The following is a 20917-nucleotide window of genomic DNA, read 5'->3' on the forward strand; positions in this document are numbered from 1 at the left end:
TTATTTTAAATTTTGATGAAATTTGAGCTTCGAGCATTCCTGCAATTTAATTTTTATTTGTATTCCCGTTTTATGATTCCTTAAAAACAAAGTAACATTTATTTGAATATATCCGATTCTTCATAATATATTTGTTATTTCAAGCATGGTATCATCTAAATATGAGTATTAGAACTTAGTCCATAAAACTGATGCTTAACTTAAAAAAAAAGTATAAAAGTGAGACCTTATTTAAGTGTGTAACAATTTAAAATAAAGTACAAAAATGCCTCCAAAAAAACGAGGTGGTAGGTCTATTGGAAGTGTAAAAGCAAAATTGTGTACACGCGTTCGCAAAAATCAAAATACAATTCCAAATTGTCTTCCTGGATTAAGTTTTGACTTACTTACTGGTTTGTTTTTTCTTTACACCTATTCAATACTTATTTTTATAATTTGTAATGGTTAAATAGAAATTTGAAGTAAGAAAGTGGCGGCAATGTTGGTTGGAGTCCTTTTAGATGAAATTGTGTCGACCAGGTTCACTGTATAGTTAATAAAGGGGCTCTTAATGCCCATTGTTTTGCTTGCAATCCAATTTTGGTTATGCCATGTATGTGTTATGAGGTATAAATGCAGAAGATGCAACATAGGCTTGTCAGAACAATGTCAAGTGTAAATCTTAATCTCTATCTGCCCCTCCAGGTCAACGCTGGTCTAAGGGTAACAGTTGTTATATCTGCTAATCAAAATTAAATAAACTTGATTGCAACATTATATAAACCTAAAATTGAGAGATGTGTATTGTATTGTTGTAGAGAATGCATTGACCACAAATAGTAAGAGAACAAGAAAAGTGACAACAACGGCTAACAATGAAATGCAGATCAAATTATCAAATGAAGGTAAGTGTTTGGTTGTGTTACATTGGTAGGTAATGTGATAAAATTATGAGTGACATTTTGATTGAATGTGAAATGTAGATGATATTTTTGTGTGACACAGTCACAAGTGCTGGCTGAACTGGTATTGCTAATTTAATAAAATGTTCTGCGATTTATAATTTCGTTTTATTTTATTTTATGGATTATGGATATGATTTATAACTTTCCATGGTAAATGGATTATTAAATAATATTTTTTGAATAATTGCTGGATTAGTAGCAAAATACTATTATTCTTCAATGTAAACAGTAATTGTGTTACCTTTAGCATAATGTAAAGCGCACTGTATATTGTAAATTGTGACATAACTATAGAACTTGCTAATGATATACAATTTTAAATTCTTTGCCAGTAATTGAAGCAGACATAACGAAGGAAGGAACACTGCTCACTGAAAATGAACCCAAAAAACTGAGGATCACACGGAATAACTTTGTGAAGTCACAGCCAAAGATTGAGTGTGCTGAAGATGATGAAATAAAGACCGATTTGCCTTTAAATGGTTTGTGGGAACATTATATATGTATATCCTTCTAAAGGACTAAATTAAGTTGTTGCAAAGTAAAAAAAAATCTATTCCATTTCAGTTCAGTCAGTGAAATTGATATCAAATCAAGGAAGTAAAGATGCTCCTGTGTCAAGGAAAAGAAAACTAGTCAAAAATATTTCACCAGAGTCTGACGGTATGTCTTCACAAACTCCATCTGACCTAACCTGTTGTTGGCACACGATTTTACACTGTAGTATTGCAATGTACGCAGTGGATTTATCTTTTATTCACTACGGAGAAACTATTTGAAATATAGTAAATAGTTGTTTTTTACCTAAGCCAAGAAGCGAAGTATTTATTAGTTGAAATCTGAAGGTCATAACTCTTCTCATGAGCATAGTACTCGAACATTTTCTTCAGGGGCCATCAAATAACTTTATTGTGTGGATATAAAAATGTTGAATATTCTTTATTTTCATTAAAGTGGACGTTACACTTGCATCTAACACTTTTGAGTAAACCTATTATTAACTCTAAAATATTAACCTATTCGAAAAGTTAAAGTTACCTACATTATTTTTCACCAGACTCAAGTACGACAACAAAGCGCCGATGCAAAACAAAAGGAGGTGTAAATAAGAACAGCATAACAATAAGAAAGCAAACCAACAATAAGAATAGAAAAAAAGTTATAAAGAGCAAAAAGTCGCCGGCCTTCGAGCAAACGGTCAGCTGTGAGCCGCCGCACACTTCCCCGCGGAAAGTTACAGAACTTAGAAATAAAAAGTCGTTCAACTTCGAGGTCACAATAAGCGGGGACTCGCCCCCGCCCCCGCCCCGGGGCCCCGAGCCCTCCGCGTCCTCGCCCCCGCCCCGGGAACCCGAGCACTGCGCGCCCTCACCCTCCCCCTGCCCCTCGTGGACTCGCGACATCTCCAGTTCCAGCGCCGTCACCTGCCTCACCGTGCGCACAGACGACATCGTGCGCATCGACAACAAGCTGCCGCTGCTGCGCCTCACCGACGTCGCCCGCGCGCCCCGCCCCGCCCCGCGACCCCCATCTCGCCCCGCACGCACCCCCTCTCCCTCTCCCTCTACCTCCTCCAACTCCACCTCCACCTCCAGCACGAGCTGCTCGAGCGCGACGTGCTCCCTCGCCCGCTCCTCCGCAGATCCGCACGATGACGACATCGACAGAGCGCTCCAAAAATTAACTACAGAGTTTAAAAAAAAGGACGTGGAAATGTTCGATTTGGTCGTTTGCGAAAATATAAACGACAGTTCCGCCCTCCGGAACTTCCGCAAACGAGTGTGTAAAGCGCTGGCGGAAGAGAGCGAAGTGATTGCACATTGTAACGCTTTAAAAAAATTACTAATCCACGATTATGAGGATTTATTTTCTGATATCGATCCGTGTGAAAACCAAGAGGTCGACCGACTCCCGGATAAACAATTTATTAAACCTCGCGATGTAAGAAAATCTACCCGGTGCGACACCGCGACCGAACCGGGATCAAAAATGGTCTGCGACGACAGGGGGTCGGCGGGGCGGCTCGAGGAGTCCGCCCCCGCCTCCGCCCCCACCTCCGCTCCCGCCTCCGCCCCGCCGGGCACCGCCCCCTGCGAAGAGCGCGGCAACGACGACGACGACGCCCTGTCCCTGTTCGCGGAGAGCATCACCTGCCTGGACTCGTCGCGGAGACACGACTCCCAGCCCGGAGACTTCGCCGAATATGTACCGCGACCGATAAACGCTAACAAGAAATCCGAAACTATCGCTTACCGGCCCTCGCACATTGATCGAAATCAAACGGCGAAAATAGTTTGCGAGAAACAGAACGCCGATTCCACCTCGATGTACAGAGAGACTCGAAACTATTACGAAAACACGAGCGACGTCGGCGTCGAGGACGAAAGCTCTTGGCCCTGGGCCGGGGCGTCGAGAGCGACCGCCGGGCCCCCCGCGCCCTTCCTGACTCCCGCACCGGCAGTCGAGCTCGGCCCCGAGGAAGCCGGCCGGCCCCTCTTCATTGCAGACATATACCCCGAGCCGAAAAACCTAAAGAGCTTCGTATTCATGGGCGTGTGCTTCTACAACCTCGCCTCTAAGTGCAAGCGAGAGTGCTGCCAGTTCCTGCACGCGGAGCTGCCGCCGGGCGTGGTGAGCGCGCGCCTGAGCCGCCTCGACTGCGACGCGGCCTTCGCGCACGAGTACATGATTATGCGCAACTGGGCCGAGCTGCGCAGGAGGTACGGCCTCGCCTACGTGCTGGAGGGCGCGCGCCGCGGCCTCACGCGACTGCTGCTCGAGATGGCCATAGACTTCGCCGGGAGGGCCGATCCCGAGCACCCGGAGGACAAGGCTCTGACGGTGAAAGTTTTGGAAGCGATCATGTTGTATTTAAACACGATAGACGTCCGCGAGTACGGGGACTTCCTCGAGTTCCCCGCGCCCGGCGGCCGACCTCTCTGCGACATTTTTATGGAAACGCTGGCCGGCACACAAAACTTTTCCCGATTCAAATCGATATTCGTCAATCTGACAGAGTTCATGGAGCGCATCTCGCGACCGTTCGAGTTCGAGGTGGCGTCCTCGCTGCTGGAGCGCGTGTGCATCCTGCCGCACGAGGAGCGCACCGCGGCCGCCATGCTGATCGTGCTGCGCCGCTCCTCGCCCCGCGTGTTGCGCAACGGCATGATCGGCCTCTTCGAGCGGCGGGTGGCGGCCGACGAGCGGCTGGCTCGCGACTTCGAGGCGTTGAAGCGCGCCGCGGGGGGGCGCAGCTTCTCCCCCGACACGACGGGCGCTGCGCCGGACTGCGCGGTGAGTGCCGGCCGCGCTCGTCCTGGATCGACTCGGCGCGGGTGAAGCACCGGGTGTTGAGCGATCTCTTTCATGTGTTCGAAAGCAGTCTGATGCACACAAAAGTTGGCGGCGTTTCACATGTAAAGGTCGATGACGTTTTGTCCACAGAGCGCGGTGGCGACTAACGCGATAGATTCCCACCTGGCGGAGTCGTTCAGGAAGGTCGGCTCAGTGATTCGGCCGGGGTGGAAGAGGTCGGCGGGGCGCCGCGGGGGCTGGTTCGGTGCGCCGGGGCGACTGCGCGGGGCGGCGGCGCACATCACACCTCCGCGACCACTGTTTAGGTTCCCCAGGAGCAGGCCGGTACGCACCGCACATTATACTGTTGTACTGTTTTTTTCTTTCTGTGCATCCTCTCCTCCGACGATTAAAGGTAGGCAACGCATATGCAGTTGCGTATGTCTATAGGCAGCGGTCGCTTCGCTGTTTCGGTGATTTCGGGAGGCCGTTCGCTCGTTTGCCACCTTATGATATAAAAAAAACTGTAAAACGCCTCCCACTCATTTGATAGTTCACAATAACCATGTCCTTTCATTTGTTTTTGAAAGAATGCCGTTCATTATTTCTTTTTATTCAGTTTCAGAATTATCAAAAGAGATTTATGCAAGACTCGTAGCAAGGTGAGGCAAGGTGAGGCAAGATGAGACAAGATGAGGCAGGGTGAGGCAGGGTGACAGGGTAGGGAAACATGATGTGGGCCACGTGTCGCCGCACGCTCTAGTGCTTGTGTTATTTCAAACATACATAAGTAAGAACTTATTTAAATTAGTGAAGAAGCAGTGAGCAGCGAGCCGCGCTCACGATACCACCTCGAATAAAGTGAGAGATCGCGGTGAGGAGGGGTGACATGTGATACACAAACAGTGTACGAGGACGAGGACGAGGTCGAGGTCGAGTGATCTCCATAGGAAGCTGAGCGAGCAGCGGCCGGTTCCGCTGACCTAAACTTGTACTTGTTATGTTTGAAGACATTGACATTTCAAGTTTTGTTAAGTTTGAAGATGATTTTATAGTTTTAAGCGTACGTAGAGTTAAGATTTTCTTGTTTCCGATATTAAAATCGACAATTCAGATTACTCGACAACGTTTATGTGTGACATTACAAACGGAACTATAAATCCAAAACGACATTATTACTTATTTTTTTATATTTTAAGGTTTCGTTTAAATTATTTGCCAGTTTTATATTTCTATGTGACTTCATAGTAGAAAATATATTACTATTTTCTTCTTAACTTAGCAACATTGTGATAAAATTGCTAGTGTAGTGGGTAAGTTACCTAAGTAAATAGTTATAGTACTGTATAGAGGAGACAGATGTTATGTTCACACAAACACACAGACACGCGACAGACGCGCGGCTCGCTGGAGCTCGATGTGCAGTGTGTATCGCAGGGTACTTTGCTATGTATTATAGGTGTGGGTACACTCACCTTTCTAACAATAAACAATTATAGACTGAGACTATACCTCTGACTAGTTCTTGTATAATACGCGACCACTACATTTGCCGACCTCTATCGTTAACACGGGTAGAAGATGCTCGAAAGTCGGTGAGAGGCGGCCGGACCGCCTGTCGTCCTCCTCCTCCTCCTCCAGAGTACGGTATTGTAAACAACACTATTAAAAATAGTTTACAGTTTTATCATTACAGTTAAGCGAAGCAGAAGGTTGATATTTTGTTTCTTGTCTACCAAGATTAGTCTTAAAACCCCACCAAACTTTTGTTTCACAGATTTCGTTTTTAATTACCAGAAAAAAAGAAAAAGGTATTTTTTTAACTTAATAATAGTAACAAATTAAAATGTTAAAGTCCTGTAAAAAGCTGGACACAATATTATTGTTATTTTATGAATGACTGTATGAAGATCGCAGCGGAGTGAAGTTATTGTGCGGGAAGTAGATATAAATGTTGCGATTCTTTTTATAAATATAATGTGGTTCTAACTATTATTGCAAAGTGGAAGCGTTATCTTTGTGTGTGCACACACGCAACACGCACAATGGCATATTTATTGCAATCGTCCAAAAAGTAGTTTCTTTAGGATCATTTTCGATGTTAATTTTTTTTTATTTCATAAATATGATCAGTATCGGCAATAAGTAACGCTATATTTTTTGCTATTAAAAAAAAATAACCCCTATTTTAGTTGTTCGAATGTTGAGCTCACAACAAGTGTAAATTTGTTATAAGTTTCAGAAGTACTATTGTTTGTTTGAAAACATCGACCATTAATGTTACAGCTGTAAATAAAGAAAAATTATCAATGCACTTGCTTTTATTAATTTTTTCTTGTGTAACTGACTTGCCAATGTGTTAAACATTCTGATGGAAATCAATGGCTTTTTTTTCGTAATTTGCCAAGAGAATACCTCAGATTTCACAAACGAATTAACATGTACCTACGATCAGTTTTAGCTTAACTATGAACAGATTTTTGGTGGTATTTATCTGCGATAGTATATGGTGTGGTGAAAGATAGGATATAACAAGTTGTAGAAAAAATGTAGAACCACTTTGAGTACAGTTTTATTGATTTGAACTTCGAACTGATTGTAAATTAATAAAATGCACGAAATACAAAAAACTATAGCCTCTTAGCTGACTTTGGCTAGAAGACCAATTTTACAATAATTTATTTAATCCTTGCACACAAATAAATAAAAAATGAAACAAACACAATAAGAAAACAACGATGCACGTACAGTTTAGATAATTAACAAAGTTGTTATTTTCACTTATTTAAAAAATAAAAAATGTAATCAACGAATTCAATGTCAAGTTTAGGCAGTTTCAGTCAAACGTCATTAATGTGTCAGTCAGTGAGGTGAACATCTGACAGCTGTCAGTTCAGTCGGCACCACACAATGCTCACCGCGTATATTTAGTTCAGACTTTGGACACAAATAAAAAAAGAACTTTAAACTTACACTTTTACAGCAAATTGCCTTAAAATATATTCAATATTATATAAAAATGAGCACAGACTTAAGCTACCATATAAATATTAAATAGTGAGATATAAATATTGTCACAGAGAAGCTTAATATAAATACTAAGTTAAAATGTAAGCGAGTATAATTTTGGCTTTTATAATACTGGATATGCGCGAGGGCATCAGGAGAGGGGGCCACGTGAGCTCCGGCCCTTCCCTAGCAACCTTTTTTTATTGCCATTTTATAAACATTTTTTCTTTTTTTTTTAAAGGGATCCACAAATAGAATTTCATTGAAAAGGCTACAATACTAAATAAAAAATGGTGCCTGGATAAGAAAGAAAAACGAAAGAAGATAAGATTATGCTGAGAGTAATGACAAGAGTTGAAGTAGATATGACAAGAGATTCACAGTGTCGCTGAAACTCATTTACGAGGTAATCAGTGGATCTGTGGATTGTGATAGTTAGCAGGTAAAGTGAAGCACCGTGAGTTATCCCTTTTGATTATCATCTTTTAAAGTCTTATTAGTGAAATTCAAATGAATGTCCTGAAGTTAATTTTTTATTCGTGAAATACTCGCGTGTGGTATCTTCTTCACAGAAACTTTAAATCCGCCCGCGCCCCCCCGCCCCGCCGCCCGATGCCGCCTCGCTAAGTACATGTTCCGTCATCATTCAACATTCTTATCTCTTAAGCTGCTCCACTCAATGTAAACAACAAGCTCCCCATCGGCAAGTAGTGGATACAAAATTCCTTTCCCACTTAACATCAATGATAACCTTTAAAATGCGATTATATCCAAAATACTAGACTTACAAATACATAAAGTTGTACAAAAAGTAGTAGCAGGTTTTAAATATATAAAAAGTGCATAAACACTGTTAGTGTCCCGCTGTGGGTAGCACCAGTCCCATTCAATGCCATGATACCTGCGCACCAAGCGGACCTTACAGTAAGCGGTGGGGGATATAGCGCAGGCTGACCGGCTGTTCAGGGCTCAGCGGAACAGTGCCCGCGGCCTCTTCTTCGCCAACTGGTGCCACGACTGACTGACATTCACCCGTCTCTTTGGTGAAAACCTGAAATTATAATTTAAAATACGCAAACTTACATCTTTTATCATGTGCTAAATATCACATTATTTTCTTAATATTTATTAAGTTTAATTAAACATCCACAATTGCAGACGCATTGCCTACCTATAATCGATGGAGGAGGGGATGCACAGAAAGAGAATATTTTCCCTTGCCATGCAATCACTCATCCAGAAAATCCACTTCCATTTTCCATCCTTTCCTTATAAAATATAAAGCAAGGTAGGAATTAAAAGAAGAACAAAATTAGGCCTCTAGTACCACACTCATCAGATGAAACACGGAATTGCTTCCACTTCACGGCTGTCTTCTGTGTGGTTGTGGTATTGCACTGGGCAACTCGGCGAATTCATGCAAAGATGTTAAAGTGGGCTCTACCACTGTTATATCAATAATAATTAGTTGTAGACAGTTAATTTAAAAAGTTCTCACCCGTCTGGTGTGTCAGGCATGTAGGGCGACATGCGGAAGTCTCGGCTGTGCGGGGTCTCAATGCCGAATGGGCTGTACAGCTTGGCCGGGCTCCTGCCCAGCAACTGCACACAGTCACATGCTTGTAAAGTGCAAACAAATAAATTGCGAAATTGATACAGTAGTAAAAATAAATAAAATTTGACAATTTCCATGTACAGTATTCAAAATAAAAATACAAAATAGTATACAGCAACATCCACATTAAGTAAAATATAATGGTTAGTATAGTATACAGACCCCCTTCTTCTTGGTGACTGGTGTTGAAGGACCCTTGCACGGAGATCCAGCCTCCGCTAGCCTGTGTCTGCGTCTGCCGCTCACTCTGAAATGCTAACATGAACATATTTAAGATATAAGTCAATAATTAAGAGATATACTATCTTTTATTAAATTTGTTTGGGTTGACGAATCATACACTTAAATTATTTAAATAGTGTTATTACATTGCGGTTTTATTTCCTATCATGATAAGCAGATTAAACTTTTCTAACTGTCTTACCTGCGACAAATTTCCGAAAGTGTTTCGAACGCTTTTGAACGTTTTTGATATTTTCTCAGCGCTAGACTGAAGCGCACGACGGGAACTTAAAAACGGCTTGGCTTTGAAAATATTGCTGTTGTAACAACCGTCGATGATTTTCACACTTTCGCGAGTCGGCGAATCAATAACCGAGTCGCACGCAAACGTATCTTTCATTGTGATACGTTTGCAGGAATACACAATAATAATTGTTATCTAAATATTAAGTATTATATTTTCGTCTTTTCAATTTTTTAAAGCAACACCTCTGTTAATACATACTTGCTTACTTTAACTCGACACATTCATTCATTCATTTCTTTTGTTCGTTAAGTTTAATCCAAGTTACAATTACAAGTAAGTTAAGTCAAGCTGAACGGAGTCTGATGTCTGGCTGGCTAATGGCAACGCTACGAAAATCGAAAACGGAGAAAAAATCGTTAAACGTCAAATCATAGATCATGCAAGAACAGAGTGAAAAAGCTCTGTATTCTTTTTGTGCCCATCTGAGTTGTTTTTTCGATCCAAACCACTGAAGTTCTGAACTTTTTATTTAACATTAGCTTCATTATTATTTTATATACTCTTTGATTAGCTTAAAACATGTCACATGAAGCAAGCATAAAAATATTTTGTGAAAATATTAAAGTGCCTTACACACTGAAACAGAGGTATATACTGGGCACAGTACAACCACGAATAGATGGGATAAATCCATATTTGAGAGTTGGTATTTTATGCTTGCTTCTATGATTTTATCTATTTATATTAAGGGTCGTCCGCGAATTTGTGTTCGATTTGATTCGTTATTATGGACGGAATATACTATGGATTATTACTGTTTTACATTTTACTTAAGAACATTTTTGCTTTTTTTTTGTAAAGAAACATTGTGACATTTAGTTAATAATTGTACCGTAGTACTAATTTATATTATAATAGATAGTTCAGTATCTAAACACTTGACTTTTAATCTGCAGGTACTGGATTAGGATCCCGATGTGTTTTTCTATTTTCAATTTAAATGTATGTTCATTTATTCGACACTCTTACGGTGGTGGGCTAGAGTGGCTATGGCCTAGTCACCCATACCGCCTACCTAAGGTGACACCAAGCTACTCAGTGAGGATGTATAGTGAGCCAATGATGAACAATTATATGTATTACTTTATTTTAAACTTAGTACTGTCAGGTGGAGTGAACAATCATGGAATATATGTAGATATATAATTAGCAGCCATAAAAACTAAAGTTGCAATTGAAACAAATGACTTCTATTTATTAACTAAATACAATGTATGTATGTATAACTATGAATTATGTGACTATTTGAAAACTCAGGATCTTTGGTGCATATAGTAGTCAATGACCGTTGAGAATGCGGCAAACCCTGCTGCACCAAATAGACCTGCTTTCAGCCCACCTGAAAAGGATAAATATTAAATTTGAACAATAGTAAAGCATTTAACTAATAAACCTCTGATGTTAAACATTTAGCTCATGAATTATATATTATTTGTATTTTAATGATTGACTTGAAGAAAAAAAAATTGTTGATACATATATTCATATTCATATATTCTGTAAAACAACTCCTGTACTGGTCCAAATACATGTTATGGAAGTGAAATAGTATTCTGTATAACTTGTTGCACTGCTCTCACCTCTCAATCCAATCAGTCCCCCAGTGACACCTCCTGCATATGTACCATTCTTCCAGTCAGATTTACCACGGGCACTTTCTATGCAGCATTCTACACCAGAGAATACTGCCCCAAGAATTGCAAAGTTTTTAGCATAACTTAACATAGATCCCTTCATCTCACGTAAAATTTCCCTTGCAGTTTGATTTTGTTGCGCCATAGGGTCAGTGACATTTGGCATCAGCGATGATGTAAATAAACCAACAGCTGCTCCCAGTCCGTAACCTGACCAAAAAACCTATCATAAGTTAACTGCACATAATAGCTATGCTTTTTCAAAAGTAAAGCTGCTAGCTGTGAGCTTGCTTTATCATTGAATCAAATGAAGGAAAAATATAAAAGTAAGGGGCTAATAACGAAATTAAGTTTTTTTTAAAAAGAACATACCAATAATGCAACTTGTTAATGATTTGAACGGACAGCTTTCCACAGTTGCTTCAATCATTTTCTCTTCATTTGTCTTAATTATAACTGGACCCAAAATCCTTGGAATTATTATATTTTCACGATAGCGGTAGTTGTTGCCGATTAAATATTTTGCTAAAGCATCATAGTCATTTTTTTCTGAAAATCTTAACAAATCAGGGTCTACGGGTGGTTTTGTGTAGGTCGTCATTATTTACATTTGTTTATATGACCTTGTTTATTAGAAATAATACATATATAGGTTATATTTTTAAATACCACTTTTGTTGCACCACTCTAACGCACTTGTCAACTGTCATTTTGGTTATTTTCAGTTTTCACGTCATTGTCAGCTGTTTTGTTGTAACTGACACAGTGCAAATGACATATAGATGTCTGTCGACTCTTTGACTGTGACTGACACTGACATTCAATACTCATTTTTCCATTTTTGTTTGTTATAATTGTTTTATTTTATTTTTACCTGCACTTACCAGCGATTTCATCCGCGCTGAATTAAAAAACAACGAAGAAAAATATGCAGCCTATAAAGGTCCCAGCGATAGGGTAGCTTTCCTACAGTAAAGGAATTTTCATAGCGGTCCAATAGTTTCGGAGTCAATCAAATCTTTGTAAGAAATTAGTTTGTTATATATGGAGAGCAAAATGTCAGATTCTTCGTCAGAAGAAGACTTATCACGATTTCAAGGTGTTGTGGATAACTCATTTATGAAATCCGTGAATAATAAGTCAAAAATTGGAGTAGTCGGTAGGTTTATGAATTCGTATAAACTTACTAAAAATGTACATATAATTATATTGTCAATGCAGTTATACTACTTTACTTACTAAAATTGTCAAATTTGTAGATCAGAAATTCCGTTCCGAAAGATATTTGGAAGAAGCTGGTCACTACAACGATGTCAAAGTATCCAATGAGCTACAGAAGAAGATTGCTGCTAAAGTATCAGAAATTATTAATAGAAATTTAATATTTGTTGAAGTGGAAAATCCTAAAATTAAGTAAGATTAGTGATTTCTTAAAACTTTATAATTACAATGACAAAGAAGTAGTTCTCAGAGACTGGCCTTTCTATACTTGTATAAACATTAGTAAATGAATATGTCAGGAAACAGTTGATATGTTTTCAGGAGAGAGATAGTTAAAGGCGGAGTTAAACTCTTCAAAGACTCTAAGGACTTGTTGTCTTGTGAAGATGTCAGAGACTCAACAACAGAAATACACAATCAAGTAGCAAGAAATATAAAAAGAAGAAAATGTTTGACAAATGAAGAAGCATTAGATGAAAGAGGTGCGCCACTACTGTGAAATTTATTTTGGAATTTTTTGTTCATTCAAAATAGTAGTCAACCGTATTAGTGTTAAAAATTATTAAATAACCTTTTGTATTTTATATTTCTTACATTTTAATATTATATTAATTTTTTTGTAAAATGAAACAAATTCAGCAGTTCACTATAATTTTTTAATAAGAGAGAGATTATTTTATTTTGTTTCTGTCTTCAGCCAAAATAAAGAGTGTGGCGGTCAGCGGAGAACAAGTTCTATTACAAGACGACACAAAGTATTGGAAGTCCCGGAGAAAAGAGAAGATATTCAAATACAGGAGAAGCGCAAGTAACGGCAATGTCTTGATTGCTGCCGAGTGTACTGACCGAACGTAACTATTTATTCAGACATTGTGCGCACTGTTACTTTCAAGATAAACAACAAAGAATAAACACAGCCAGCACATGCCCAGTAATAAATCCTTTTACCTAAATATAAAATATTTAACTCTGAATATTTTTTTTTCGTTTCAAAATCTGTAGGTTACATTATTTTCCCAATAGTAGCCGAAGCGGGGATTATAAGATTTAGCGTACTAAGAAATGCTCCGGCGCGTCACTATGAATAGCAGAGTCACAACGTTGTGTTGAATGTTAAAATGAAAAATAACATTAACATTGTCCCCATACGGAGGGTTCCATGTGTGGGGAGTGCACTCGCTTTGGTGCAAAGTTTTATGTTTAACTGGCACTCACTGCCGTCTCTCCGCCGCGACCATGCAACAAGAGATGAGAAAGCGTCGCGCTCATAGTGACGCGCAACCCAGCGAAGGAATCTATCCATTCTTGTCTAGTAGAACAGCGGCAGGTGCAGTTTCCTAAGCAAAGTTTAGATGGTCTACAAGCTGTGAACGTTAGAGTCAAAGAGCGCAAGAAATGGGCGACTAGTTTGTTGTCGACCTTGTGCTTAGTAAGGAGTGGAGTACTGGCGAGCCCGAAGGGTCCAATAGTCCAAGGTGGTGAAGACTACGTAATTCGCGTTGGAGCGCCAGCTGCCGGCGTGTATTATAGCGTAGGGCTGCTGTTGTTTAATAAAACTTCAAATATGCAATATTCAATGATTTATTTACAAGAACAAAAACTAGCCTAATATAAATATGTACAAAAGTTCAGTATCACATTTATAACTGCTTTTTGTTGCATTAATTTCTTATACAAATGCACTTAAACTATTTCAAGTTCAACTTGCTATTTTATTTCTTTAACAAAACATGTACCGGATATGTTGGATTTAAAAATTGTAGTCCATACTTAATGTTGACTACTCTGTATCAATGTTTTAACAATTACAGACGTGTTTCTTAGTGTGCCTTTCCAACTTTGTGAAATCTTTACGAGATTTATTTCACAATCGTCTAGCTAGTCAAAAAATTGTGACAAGAATAATATCGACAGAGGAAATTTGTGGAAAAAAATTTGTGTTTTAATTTATAAACAACGTTATTCTTTGTTTTCTTTTATAAATATACACAACATTTACTAGTTCTAATTGTACTTTTACGTAACAACGACTTACTTCGAACATTTAAATATACAACCTAACAGGAACAGCCCTCCAGCTCTCTGGTCACTGGCATAGGCGGCATCCTCTCTGCCACCAGCCACGACCTCATTCAACATTTGCTGGACACCGAGTTTATCAAATTTCATATAAAGCAATTATCAATTATAGTTCGAAGAATTTTCAGCTTATAACGTTCTTAAGCCAAAATTCACGAAAACAACTCGAAAACTCTAAAAATTGATACATTTTTAATCATAACGACTTTAGACTTTCATTAGAAACGAAAATGTAAAGTTGCAAAACAATTGTCTTTGCCACAATGGTGCCCATTCGATTCAATAAAAATATTCAACAAAATTAATGCAATAACAAAAGAAGTCATCGAAAAAGACAAACCACTTTTGAAAAATTGCTTCAGTTATGGCAAGAATCGATTTTTCACATCGACCCGACCTCAACACGGCGCCGAGAACGCGTCACATTATCTGTGGCGCGCGCCTCTATAACTTGCTGTTGTCTATGGGCAGGCCGGCGCGGGGGATGCGGGCGGCGGGGAGCGTGCTCTCGTCGTGGCTGAAGGCGCGGTTTTCTGCGCCGCGCGTCCCGCCCTGGGTGCCGCCTGGCGCCCCGCCCTGGGTGCCGCCCTGTGCCTCCGCCGGCGCCGGGCCGTCCATCAGGAACATCGTCAGGAAGAAAAGTATGCTGCCTGTAAACAAATGTGTGTCATATTATACAAAGTGCACGTCCTGCGACCGTGTGCGAGTGCGAGTGCGACGCGGTGGCGCTGAATGTAGGACTCACTGATGCCGTAGAAGCCGGCGTAGAAGATCATGATTGCCTCCCGGTAGCCGATGGCCTTGGAGACGGGGTCCACGAGGATGGGCAGGTTGCCGCCCACGTTGTTCATCACGAAGAGGAAGACACCCACTGTAGTGGAGCGAACCGACATCGGCACTATCTCCACCAGGATCGCGAACACGATGCCGAACCACATCTCGGCTGCAATACCACAAACAAACATTATTTACCTTATTTGTGATTTTAGACGATTCTATTCACCTTCGTTTTTGTATTCGCATGTAGGACTCGTCGCTGGGGTTCTGAGTTACGCCTCAGTGATAACTATTCCAGTTACCTGGCGATAGACTGTAATTTAATAATGAGTAAAGAACTGACCGAAGAAGTAGGAGAAGGCGAGGGTGATCATCGCCCAGAGCGGGCCGAATACGACGGAGCCGAAGGCCGGCAGCGTGGAGATGAGCTGCGACAGCGCCAGCACCAGCACGCGCGACCGCACGCCCATGCGCGCCACGAACCTGCGCACAACACACACATACGCACAGATGTTAGTGATGGGATGTCATCAGAGAGAGGGAGATACAGAGAGAGAGAGCATATAGCACAGACTTGTCGGAGACGACGCCGCCGACGACGACGCCGACGGATCCGATGCCGACGGTGACGGCGAACAGCCACCAGCCGAGGTCGACGTCGGGAAAGTAGTCACGGTAGTACAGGTCCGCGTTGTACGCGAAACACATGCCGCCTGCGAACAGTTGTAGGAGACGCGTTAACGCTGCGTGGTGCAGGGTGTGGTGCGGGGCGGGGAGGAGGTGGAGCACCTACCGCAGTGCCGGATGGAGGCGGCGAGGCAGAGCAGCAGGACGCGCGGCTGAGCGATCACGTGCCAGATCGTTACCTGCGGCATCTTCTTGCCGCTCTCGAGCGAGGCGTCCTTGCCTTTGGAGGGGGTTGCACCTGTAACACCAAAATTTATTTCTTTCATACAATAACGGAGCTAGCTGGATATTCGTATCTTTTTGCACTCCATTGAACCCTTTTAATCATTGTGAATTAGCTAGACGGCGTTTTTTTTCCACCGGACCATCAGACGGAGTCTAAATTGCGAGTCTTGACGTCTTCGCCTTCAAGGAGAAAACTTATAGGTAGCTGCACCTCGCTCGATGCGAGAAGGTGGCTAGTCACTAGTTAACTTTTGTCCCCACTCTAACTTACTCTAACTCTACTTAACTACCTTACTTCAATAGTATTAATAATACAATTCTATTCTAATTGTGTTTGTCCAGCCCCATACTTATATTTAAAATGAGTATAATTTCCTCAGTATACGATATGTGTGTTGCGGGAAGGTGATTATCTGTGACCGACCTTCCTCTCCGATGGTGGTGCGCTCGGGCTCGCGCAGTGTGAGGGCAGTGAGGGCCGCGATGACGACGCCCACCACTCCTGCGCCGTAGTAGCACACGCGCCAGCTCTGCACATCCAACAACACATACATTATACAGCACTCGTTCGTTTGTAGCTTACGATCAACAAACACTTCTAACGTTAAAATGCCTCTAGGCTTTAGTTAACCGAGTTAATTTGCAGCGGATAAGTAAGCGCGCTTAGTCCGGCGGAGCCAATGTAACTTACGAGTCCCCAAGCGTTGAGGGTGGGGATGTACCTCCCGACAGGGAAGGCGATGCCGTAGCCGCCGTAAATGCCCCAGTTAAAGATGGAGAGGACGAGCGCGCGCTGGTGCTCCGGGAAGAGGTCGGTGAGGATGCCGGTGGCCAGGGGATTGCAGCCCGCTTCGCCCGCCGCCATGAGCATTCGCAGCACCACCAGGTGCCAGTACTCCGTCACGCTGCCCATCAGCAGGATGGCCGCCACGAACACCGCCGTGCACGCCGACAGGATGCGCGCCCTATTGAACCTGCAAGAGAGTGCAAGTGTCAGTCGAGTGGACGCTCGTTTTCTCCATTGTGTGGATATGAACGAGTAGCGTATGACAATGAGATAAATGACGTACTTGTCAGCGAAGACCCCGATGATGACGCCGACGACGGTGAAGACGGCCATGAAGGCGGGCCCTGCCAGCACCTGGTAGTCGAGCCCCAGACCACTGTAGCCCCACTCGCAGTACCGCGTACCGTTCAGCGTCAGCGACTCGCATCTGACAGAAATCGGTCATATACACTTACTATAAAACATGTAATGATAACAATGCGTACTAAAATCGACCCTTTTGCTAATTGTAAAATAAGTTTATGCGTAAAGTAAAATATTTATATAGACTTAGGTGGCGTGTGCATGTGTGTGTGTGTGTGTGTCATTATGCAGCCTTACATGTCGGAGGAGTTGACCTTCTCGCAGACTTGGGGCAGCTGGGCGACATGCAGGTGCGTCGCGTTCAGCATGCACGCCTTGTCCCCGTAGTGCAGGTACTCCGCTGTCACTTTCGACGTCGTGCCTGAACAAACGCCTCTTTGTTATGCAACTATCAACAGGAGCGAACCCCCTATCTCCGGGGCTCTCCGATCTCGGGGAATATAAAACTCCTTGGGCTGATCACTTTGAAATCTAAAGAAAACGCCATGAAATTTGCTACAATAACTAGAGGGACTGTGGCCACCTATTTTAGCTGCTTAAGTTTTTCTCATACTATTAGACATTCCATGTAATTATCGTTGATAAAGTTACGTAGAAAGGTAAACACCTTTTTGTCGGTAAGGGTAAGGAAAGGGATTCGCAAAAAAAGTAATTAATGACCTTGACTTTGTTTCTTTCAATTTACGAGATTGAATTTAATTTTTTTAATCCAAAACCGGGTGGAGTCATTGCCGACACCTAACCCTTTTTTACTCTTCCACATTCATATTCTCCTCCTAAAATGCCGATGTCATGTCATTGTTGGAGATGCTGCTTTCAGATAAATAACATAAGTATAAATACGTAACATATAAAAAACATTTATTTTAACAAGGCTAACAAAAAACATAATCTCGTTCACTTGTAATAAAAAAAGAATAATATTAAAGCTGTAGTTTTTGCCGCGCGCCCGCGCTTTAGTTAGTGTCGTACTCTGAGGGTGAGTGTCATGGCCGCCGCAGCCGTCACTGGTGGAGCCACTGCTTGTACGACTGCCACTGACAAGTGGCCGAGCAAAGCATGTTGCGGGAGGTCTCACCTATCAAGTAGTGTCCTAACTCGCCCAGGATGTAGCCCACGGAGACCAACCCGAGGACGTACCACTTGTAGTAGCCCTGCAGCTTCGACCAGATGCCTCCTTGGAACATTTTGTTTATTCTGAAACAAAAAAATAATACCTTTGAGGGAAGGTCGCACGCAAAGCGATTGTACTATCAAATGCTAAACTAACTGAGTGGTTCAAGCCACCTCACTGTAATTGTGTCGAAGCGCTATCTATGGCTGTTGCCTTTTAATGTTGTCCTTGAGTCTGTTGAAAATTAAGTTATATTTTAAAAATATAGTACAAAACAATCTACGATAGTAACCTGTATCAAAGTGTTATTCATTTCCTGTTGTGTTTATGTTATCGTAAAGCAATCTAACGAAATAATATGTAGTAAAATATTGCATTACTGATTCACTCCATTAACGTAAAGTCATGTGTGTCATGTGTGTCTTCACAACCTACGAACCTAACTATTCCCAGTCCACTATCTATTAAGAAAGGGATGAAAAAGTCTTAAGAAGAGATATTTTAGTTTGCATTTATTTTAGGTGGAGCTCGAGGGCAGGTGCTAGGATCCTTCCCGTTTCTGTTATTTTTGAATAAATATTATTTAATAGTGTTACATTGTGAAACAATTGTTAACAATAAGTTGTCATTGTAACGCAAACTGTGCTCGCTCTGCTCTACAAGCGAGTTAATTAACACATTAGTGAGTCGTTATTGTCAGAGCATGTCATGTGCTGCGAGAAAAAAGTTTAATCAATAAGGAAGTTTTGATGTTAACTATGTGTTGATAGCTGTAATTCCACGTTGCCAGTTTATTACTTTAAAGATTTACTAAAGTATCTCGTTCGGTATCAATAAAACAAATGTTGCAAAGTAAAAGGCGATTGAAACGTCCCCAGACATTATTAAAATTTACAATCAGGTTTTTGGGGTATTTTCATTAAAATTAGTGCTCAGCATGTAGTTTACTGGGAACTTACAATCCACATTCATCCGACGGACAGACGACGACAGTCCAACCCAACTGAGCTTTTATTACATCCCCATTTCACATTAAAAGTTCGTTAAATTCCAGCTCCTGACTTCGAAACTGGTTAGTCGATTGGGATAGACCCTACCTTGTAATAAATAGGTAATTAATTCAATATATATATTTATAATAAACCAAGGTTAGTCGCGAAGGTGTAACGAGTAGCGAGGGTCGAGCTTCCGCGTATGCAAAGTGCGCCAGGCGGTGCGGCGGTGCGGCGGCGCGGCGGCGCGGCGGGTGACAGGCGGCAAACCTGTTGCTAATAGTATTCCTTCACACGTACCACTTTGTGTTATAACATCTATGTATACTATGTACAACTCCATACAAACTAACATCGTGCCCGCGACTTCAACCGCATGGTAAATGTAAATGTATCGTGTAATAAATATATATGAATAGAAAACAAAAAGAAGCTAGTTATGTTTTGACGATTTTTTTGTTTATTTAATTGAACACGTCGGTTTGTCACGCTTGATGTTGTCCCGGAGAAAAACCGACACAAAAAGTAATCGGATCTCTGGAAATAGCCACATAATAAGTTTAAGTCATTAGGTTTTCTTGTAAATAACTCGGTAACTTGAACGATTTACGCGCAGCATATTTATGCTCTATATCAGTTAATTTGTGTTAAACAGTAAAATGCATGTTACTTTGTTTAGCGACCTAGGAAAAACTAGCTAAATTATTTTGGTTATGTTCAATGTTTGTATCCAATTTATCTTCAAAGCGTTTGTGTACATAAAAATTATAAAATTAGTGAGAAGATTTACATTTTGATAACTCTGCTACTAAACTTTGAGACTCGGCAGTCGGCGTTCGAGTCCTTGTCCTTTCTAACACACATACATAATAATTAATTAAATTGTGCAATCCCTGATAAGTTTAACGTAATTGTGTTGAACTAAAACATTGTACGAATTCGAAACTTGTGTTGCATACAGCTGAGCCGTGTCGTTTTCCTTGAAGCGATTTTGGAGCACGTGTGTGAATTGACTCGTTAAAGCCTCCTCTGCGCGCTAGCAACGCGCTGCGTGCTGTTATTTATTTATTTATTTATGATACACCAACGGTTAAGTTATAAGACATTCAAAAAAACCTTATTACAGAAACAGAAAACACATAATAACTTATCACAATTAAAGGTGTACACATCATGCGAGATTAATGATGAAACAAACAAACAACACAAAAACCTTATACATAAACAAAAAATACTGAAATTTTTTAGAGTGAAAACAACAAAAAATAAAAAAGTTAACAAAGGAAAGAAAGAGGACATGAATTAAATTAATTAGCAACATTACGGATATATTTTTTAAAAGAAGATATTTTATTGGAGAAAATGTCGATTAGGGGCGCATTATTTCTCGCTGTATGCTTAGGATTTTCTACATCATAAGAGTTATGCATAGCATTATATGTATTCATCAATCTGTTAATCGGTGAGTGAAGGCCTAAGTTCGTACGAGCTGCCTTAGTAACAAACGGGTTATATTTTGTATATCTGGGTAGTCTAGAAGGTACAGAAATGGATAATTTTGATATTAAGTAAGAATCGTCAGTGTAGCCATTGATCAATTTGTACAGAAACATGGCATCGAGCTGTTTTCTTCGGTGGCAAAGCGAC

At 41.1% G+C, this 20917-nt stretch overlaps 5 protein-coding genes across 5 annotated transcripts in view; 2 read left to right on the forward strand and 3 right to left on the reverse strand.

Moving 5' to 3' along the window:
• Positions 1-167: 167 nt before the first annotated feature.
• On the forward strand, positions 168-7552 carry LOC106117751 (uncharacterized). The gene is made up of 6 exons (XM_013312167.1): positions 168-884; positions 1277-1426; positions 1512-1607; positions 2002-4238; positions 4389-4583; positions 4858-7552. Exons 1-6 carry the CDS (start codon positions 860-862, stop codon positions 4894-4896), a joined length of 2742 nt encoding a protein of 913 aa, XP_013167621.1. The 5' UTR covers positions 168-859; the 3' UTR covers positions 4897-7552.
• On the reverse strand, positions 6918-9705 carry LOC106117756 (uncharacterized). The gene is made up of 4 exons (XM_013312171.1): positions 9287-9705; positions 9025-9117; positions 8746-8849; positions 6918-8298 (listed from the first exon to the last, which is right to left on the reverse strand). The coding sequence occupies exons 1-4, from the start codon at positions 9482-9484 to the stop codon at positions 8217-8219; spliced, it is 477 nt and encodes a 158-aa protein (XP_013167625.1). The 5' UTR covers positions 9485-9705; the 3' UTR covers positions 6918-8216.
• An 864-nt stretch (positions 9706-10569) lies between these two features.
• LOC106117755 (mitochondrial import inner membrane translocase subunit Tim22) lies at positions 10570-11730 on the reverse strand. Its single transcript, XM_013312170.1, has 3 exons — positions 11398-11730; positions 10972-11235; positions 10570-10730 (listed from the first exon to the last, which is right to left on the reverse strand). The coding sequence occupies exons 1-3, from the start codon at positions 11624-11626 to the stop codon at positions 10645-10647; spliced, it is 579 nt and encodes a 192-aa protein (XP_013167624.1). The 5' UTR covers positions 11627-11730; the 3' UTR covers positions 10570-10644.
• Positions 11731-11852: 122 nt separating this feature from the next.
• LOC106117753 (uncharacterized) lies at positions 11853-13818 on the forward strand. The gene is made up of 4 exons (XM_013312169.1): positions 11853-12184; positions 12285-12438; positions 12568-12728; positions 12944-13818. The coding sequence occupies exons 1-4, from the start codon at positions 12070-12072 to the stop codon at positions 13099-13101; spliced, it is 588 nt and encodes a 195-aa protein (XP_013167623.1). The 5' UTR covers positions 11853-12069; the 3' UTR covers positions 13102-13818.
• cts (cis, cis-muconate transporter protein) overlaps positions 13812-20917 on the reverse strand; it is an 18000-nt gene continuing 10894 nt past the window's right edge. Inside the window, exons 2-11 of the mRNA XM_013312168.1 lie at positions 18243-18361; positions 17402-17525; positions 17085-17228; positions 16706-16988; positions 16439-16544; positions 15896-16027; positions 15677-15815; positions 15446-15585; positions 15071-15268; positions 13812-14975 (exon numbers count right to left, since the gene is read on the reverse strand). Coding sequence (XP_013167622.1) covers positions 14770-14975; positions 15071-15268; positions 15446-15585; positions 15677-15815; positions 15896-16027; positions 16439-16544; positions 16706-16988; positions 17085-17228; positions 17402-17525; positions 18243-18351 — 1581 coding nt within the window. The 5' untranslated portion in view covers positions 18352-18361 and the 3' untranslated portion in view covers positions 13812-14769. The remainder of the gene's footprint in view (positions 14976-15070; positions 15269-15445; positions 15586-15676; positions 15816-15895; positions 16028-16438; positions 16545-16705; positions 16989-17084; positions 17229-17401; positions 17526-18242; positions 18362-20917) is intronic.

The sequence above is a fragment of the Papilio xuthus genome, unplaced genomic scaffold, assembly GCF_000836235.2.
Source record: "Papilio xuthus unplaced genomic scaffold, Pxut_1.1 DF827679.1, whole genome shotgun sequence".
Classification (NCBI taxonomy): domain Eukaryota; kingdom Metazoa; phylum Arthropoda; class Insecta; order Lepidoptera; family Papilionidae; genus Papilio; species Papilio xuthus.